At 38.3% G+C, this 6,000-nt stretch overlaps 1 protein-coding gene across 2 annotated transcripts in view; it reads right to left on the reverse strand.

The window, feature by feature from the left end:
• Nucleotides 1-2,975, reverse strand: part of MYO3A (myosin IIIA) — a 117,581-nt gene extending 114,606 nt beyond the window's left edge. For both annotated transcript variants that reach the window (XM_075495516.1, XM_075495515.1), the window contains exon 1: nt 2,808-2,975. In XM_075495516.1, the coding sequence (XP_075351631.1) occupies nt 2,808-2,975 (168 nt within the window). The remainder of the gene's footprint in view (nt 1-2,807) is intronic.
• Nucleotides 2,976-6,000: the final 3,025 nt, after the last annotated feature.

Raw genomic sequence — 6,000 nt, forward strand, 5'->3', positions numbered from 1 at the left:
AAAAGAGAGATCCAAGGAGAGATTAAGAACGGAGACACTGAAGGTGGCAGAGGAAGGAAAGGGAGCATGGAAGATAAGAAGGGATGAAGAGAGAAAATGCATCTGGCAAAAACAAAAGGACAGATCATAAAGCAAAAAAAAAAACACGAAAAAACTAAAGAGCCAAAAGCCAAAAAACTACACACAAAACATACAATAGCCCTAGCTGCCTTGGGGAAATTGGAAGAGAATTAGCCCACTGTCCTACTGTGATTTAATAGAGGTTTCCGTCTCCTGAGGGGTACTCAGCTTTTCTCAGATTTTTACTATTATAAGGAGAAATGAAAAGAGAGAGAATGAAATGAATAGAATATTCATTCCGTGTGTACTAGAAAGAAAAATCTTCCTCTGCATTTTACGAAGGAAGAGAACTTGAAATATTTGGTTGAATCGAACATACTTACCTGCATAAGAGTACCTCTTTTAGAAACGGTAGAGGGAATATTTTCATGTGAACTTAGATATAGGATAATTTGGCTAAGAGACCTAAAGTACAATGGTATTTACTTATAGCCCTGAGGACAAGACTAAGAGCATTCCCACTTCCATCTTCATATATTCTCATTTCAACACCTTCACTTTCCTGTTTCAGTTTCAAAAAGCTGAGCTGTTATTCAGCACAAAGAATCTGAGAGCTCTAAAGGATTAAACATGAAATGCTTATTTCAGTCTTACGTCACCCATGATAATGTAGTTTCCCAGTTTAATCTGGAAATATCAGTTAAACCAAGTGATATAAAACCACATTTCTTTTGCTTGTTTTTTCAGTCCACCTCTCAAGTGGCACAGTTCTGAAACCATCTTAAAGGAAAAAATTGTAAAATTTAAAGAATAAAATACAGAAAGTATCTTTCTTCATTGCAATGGCTCCCTCTGCAGCCATTAATAATACTTTCAGTTTAAACAAAAAGAACTAGTTTATTCCTTTCACCCTATTTCTAATATAGGATTGCCATTTTAACAGTAACATGGAGGTACAGCAGTTACTCCAGACATCCTGTAAATAGGAGGGGGAAAAGAAGAATAGTATTCTTAGAATAAAAAGGAGAATATATTCAGTTAAAAGATTCAAGTCTTGGAGCGTGATGTTGACTGCATTACTGACTTCCATTTTTTCATGAAAATAAGGAATCTGTTTTCATCAGTTATACCTTTTCCGTTCTTCAATTTCTTATGTTGCATCTTTATCCATTGTACTTCTTCTGTCTTCTTTACATTCTACTGCCTTATCTCCTACTTAATCTATTTCTCTTTCCTCTAGCAGCAGCTTTACTACCTCTTCTTTCTTCCTGTCATCATTCTTTATCCTTTTCCTACAACCTCCAAAGTGTACACAACATTGAAAGTTTCCCCAATGCCTTCAGTAATCCCTGCCATAGCCAGCTGCCACCTAAGAATCATTCCCGAACACTTGTGAAATAGATGAAAGCAGAAGCATTTCCTGCCGTACAGACATTTAGATGAGCACCAACTGCAAGAAAGTCCTGCTTATTCACTGTAAGCACAAGAACCTTGTTTACAGAAAGCAACAGAGTCAAAAATAGAGTTTCTAATGCATTTTAATTCATCAAGATCCTTATCGCTTGACTGCAAATCATGTTTACTTTGGGAGAGGTACGTGATATTGAATCGACATGAGCCTCCTTTTGTTGCTTTGAAAGCATGCTGAAATAAAAAGTAGATCAACAAGAAACACAAGAAAGATAATGCAAGATGCTATGTTTTCACAAACACATTTCATGGACTTATGGGCCATGGGATCATAATTTGACCCTGTGTGATACGCAGGGGTAGACAGAGCCCTGTGTGGCTGTGCAGCTCCACACCTGCAGCATCTCACGTGGCATGACGTGCTCTTCCCTTCCTGCTCAGAGGTCCTGCAATGGAAGCACATGCCTCACAACCCTATACTAGGAGTGCAAAAGATGAGCTTAAAGGGACCACCTGAAACAGGAACAGCTCCTTGTCCATCTTTTGCGGGTTACTGTTCTCAAGGAAAATCCCAAGCCACATGCAGCACCAATGCAGTTAATGGGGTATGCCTTTACAAACCAGACTAATGTTCTCCTTTACCCTTTGAGCATTAATCTGCCACCCAACAAATGTCAGTTACTGAGAACAAAACCATACTCTATAACATAATAATTCCACCTCCCAGTCACCTGGTGCTTTGTGCATAGGAGCTATTGCCCTTGTATTTTCCATTTGAAAAGATGGATCCCTCTGTGATATCTACGTATTTTGGCACATTCTGAAAACGCAGAAACAACAATAACAATAAAAATAAAGTATGCTATTTTATTTTTAAAGTATCACTCATAGCATGTAACTCAGCTAAAAGCATGTACTCAAAATAGATGCTTGCAGGTACATCTAAAGTACTTAAAAGTACGTAATGTTCTTACTGGCTAGTACGTAAAAAAAAAAAAGGAAAGGGAGCAACAGTAAAAATAGAAGAAGCTAGGACTCTGGGTACTGAAAAGGAAAATAATCAGCTCTGCTTCTGAAAGTGAGAGATAAACAAGGGGGAACCCAAAAGTAAAAGTAACAAAGTTTAGGTATACTTCTGACTTCTACAATATGCAACCACTTCCAAGATCACTTATGATACAAAAAATGCATTGGTAGCTAGCCTGATACTTAGCAGGTTGAAGCAGTATTTCACTATCACTTCTAATGCAAATGATCGACAAAGATTAAAGGAAAAAAGACTACATAAATTCACTTACAATTAAATAAGCACAAACCAAGTAATTTAAGTAGCTTACATGAACAGGATCCAAAATTTTGACTGCTGCTTTGCTGCCATTTTGCTTATTTAACACCTTGAAAACTTTTCCATATGTTCCTTTGCCAATAGTCTCAATTATTTCCCAGGTATCTGAAGGATCAGGAAAGCTATCAAATATTATTGTTTTCCCAGTCAACGGAAGCATCTCAAATGATGGCACCTAGGAAAAAGAGATTTCAATTCATTCAACAAACGGTTAATAGCAATTGGTTTCCTACAAATGTGAAGAGAAATACACATTCCAGTCTCAAACACCAGAAATGTTTTTGCATGTAGTGGGCATGCACTGAAAGCATAATGAACAAGCAATGCTGCACTTCAATACAGGTATGTGCAGTCAACCCAATATCAAATGAAGGGAAATTCAAATAATAATTTGAACTAATTTCAGGCTAGAGTGAAGTCAGTAGAAGCTTTCTCATGCACTTCAATGAAACTATAATGTCACTCTGGGATTTTTTGAGGGGCAGGGCCTGAGAGTCAAGTTCATAAAATCCAAAAGAATTTGGCTCCATTACCAAGAATCAGGCAAGAAGAGGAAAAAAAACCACAAAACAAAACATGTTAAATAGTAGCACTAGGTTTGTTCAAACTTTTACAGCAAACGGTCAGTTTTATAATCCTACTCTTACCATTTGAATTTTTATATAGATCTCATAAGGCCAAGCAGATCGAAGTGGCAGACCTTTTCACAATATTATGGTCTTCGGACAGCCAAGCATTCACAGTCATGGAAAGGGTGTTTACTGATGTACATTCATTAACAACTGTTTTACATACTGTAAAGGAAACACCTTTTACAATGATGGAATCGTATCCATCACTGACCAGGTTACACCTATGCCCTATGTCAATGATGGCTACAATTCACTTATACATGCCTTCACAGTGACTAACTATCCAGCAGCTACAGTGGTAAAAACAAAGCATACACCCCCTCCCTGACAAACAACAACAAAACAGAAACCCCACCTTTACCCGTTGTTAAAAACAGCCACAAACTAAGTAGAAATGTGTTAAAAATTACATTCTCATATTCTTAACTGTAGAGCCAAGACTGAAAAAGAGAAGAGGCAGGGAAGAGGACAGACTGAAGCCCGTACTAAGTAAGCAAGCAATAAATAAGTGAGCCAGCTACTGAGGGCTTAAGTCCTTCCTGAGCACAATATGCAGTAAACGAGCCAGGTTTGGAGAGTCATGTTCATATATGCATTTTTTAAATTTTTATATAATACTTTATAAACAGACAGCAATGTAATTATTCTTGAATTTTTTATGTCAACAGCACAAATCTACACACATAAAACATTTTATGAGATATTACTCCAGTGACAGAAATTGCACCATGATACCATACTACTTTTTTTGACAATGAAGAGAATGGCTTCGATTTCAGTTTCATCCGTGGCTTCCAGCATACTAGCCATGCTGTCTTTATTCATCTGCTTATCATATACCCATGTATATCCCACTACACATGCAGCATGTATATCCACTACACACACAGTATATATACCAACTAGAAGCAACTGAAATAGACTGCTATACAAACATACATTGTATCAGCTCTTTCAATTATCTGATACGCATACTGGCACATCACACGCGTTCAGACTAATTTTCTGCTGCATACTACAAGCTCGTGTGGGGAACACAGGGCTCGGGATTCTTCCCATCATTCTACTCTTGGCTGATTAGCTCACTGATGAGTGAGAAGATGGGGTTTTCTTCTCTCTCTCCTACCCCCTCCCCCTTTTTTTAATATATACATGACCATTACCAACTTCTATACCCACTCATGCAGCAAAGTGAAATATCCTCTTAACACCAGGAAACCTGCAACAGTCTGTTGCGTACCAAGGACTGCAACCAGTACTGGCCCAGCACCTTGATTTCATGGGCTGTGGGAACAAAATGATCCAATTTTATCTGCTACAATGAAATCTCCCTTAACGCAAATCCAGGTTAAGGTCAAAGTAAAGATAGAGGATCAACATCCAGAGACATGTAGCTGTAATACGTAAATCCTCAAATTTCCATTCCAGATTCAAAATTTGCTTTTTCCCTCTGTCCAACCCTCCCCGTGGGATTCATACAGACACAACTCAGCCAGGACATTGACTGCAGTCTCTCTCTAAGGCATTACCTTTCCACCTCATGCCTAGTATTTATCCGTGCCTTGGGAGCTTCACCACTTCCAGGCAAAGCCATCTCTTCCCCAGAAAATGAAAACAAACGAGTTACAATTTTTTTTTTAACTTTCTTTTTCTTTTGCCTATAAAATAGCGCTCAAATACAATCGTTCTGGGGTTTTTTTTAAATCACTTTATATGTATATATAAATGCTTTGTAATTAGCTCATAATTGGGGCTACACAAAATATAACCAATTTGGGGATGATAAAGGGATTAGGATTCATCATCCCAAACCTATGCTTTGAGGCATTCAACAGTGATGGAATTTCAAAATTTCTCTCTCTGAGCTTTAGTTTTTAGAATTGAGGTTAACTATTTGTTTAAAGTTTTACTGGATACTCAATCCATAACTAGTGATTTTTTGGGAGGAAAAAAAAGCAGAGAGCTATCAATGGGCCGAGATGTCTTCATAAGAACCAAGATGTCCAAACCATATTGGAGACTGCCTACCAGAATATGTAGTTTTCCATCAAAATCTACAGCCTGCTATGTCCCACATTACAAGAATACACAGTAAGAGCCTCTGACCCAGGCAGCTTACAGTAGGAGATATGCAGATGTTGAAGACAGGAAGACTCATTTCCTCACCTTCAAAGACAAGTACTTAAGATGCAGGAATGCAAAGACCAGCTTCGCATATTTAGCCCATGCCAGAGCCATGCAGGGAACTCCGATACCTTGACCCTTAAGCAAAGGTCCACCCCTCTGCACAGAGGTTTTACAGCAAGTAAAACATTCTAAGAAAACCCATGTACATCAAAACCTGCAGCTTCAGACAGCTTCCCAGGCTTCATTAACTTCCTATACATTAACAGAATACAGCTGAAATTCATTTGACTCCCAGCACCAATTGCTTATTTGTCTGCGAAGACTGGTACACGGAGACCTGTTAAAGGGCTGAAGAAACATGACCCTGCAGGTGCTGTCTGGTTACCAGAGAAGAGTGCTAGAGACACCATCATACGCTTGCATTTT

Source organism: Mycteria americana, chromosome 2 (assembly GCF_035582795.1).
Source record: "Mycteria americana isolate JAX WOST 10 ecotype Jacksonville Zoo and Gardens chromosome 2, USCA_MyAme_1.0, whole genome shotgun sequence".
Lineage (NCBI taxonomy): Eukaryota > Metazoa > Chordata > Aves > Ciconiiformes > Ciconiidae > Mycteria > Mycteria americana.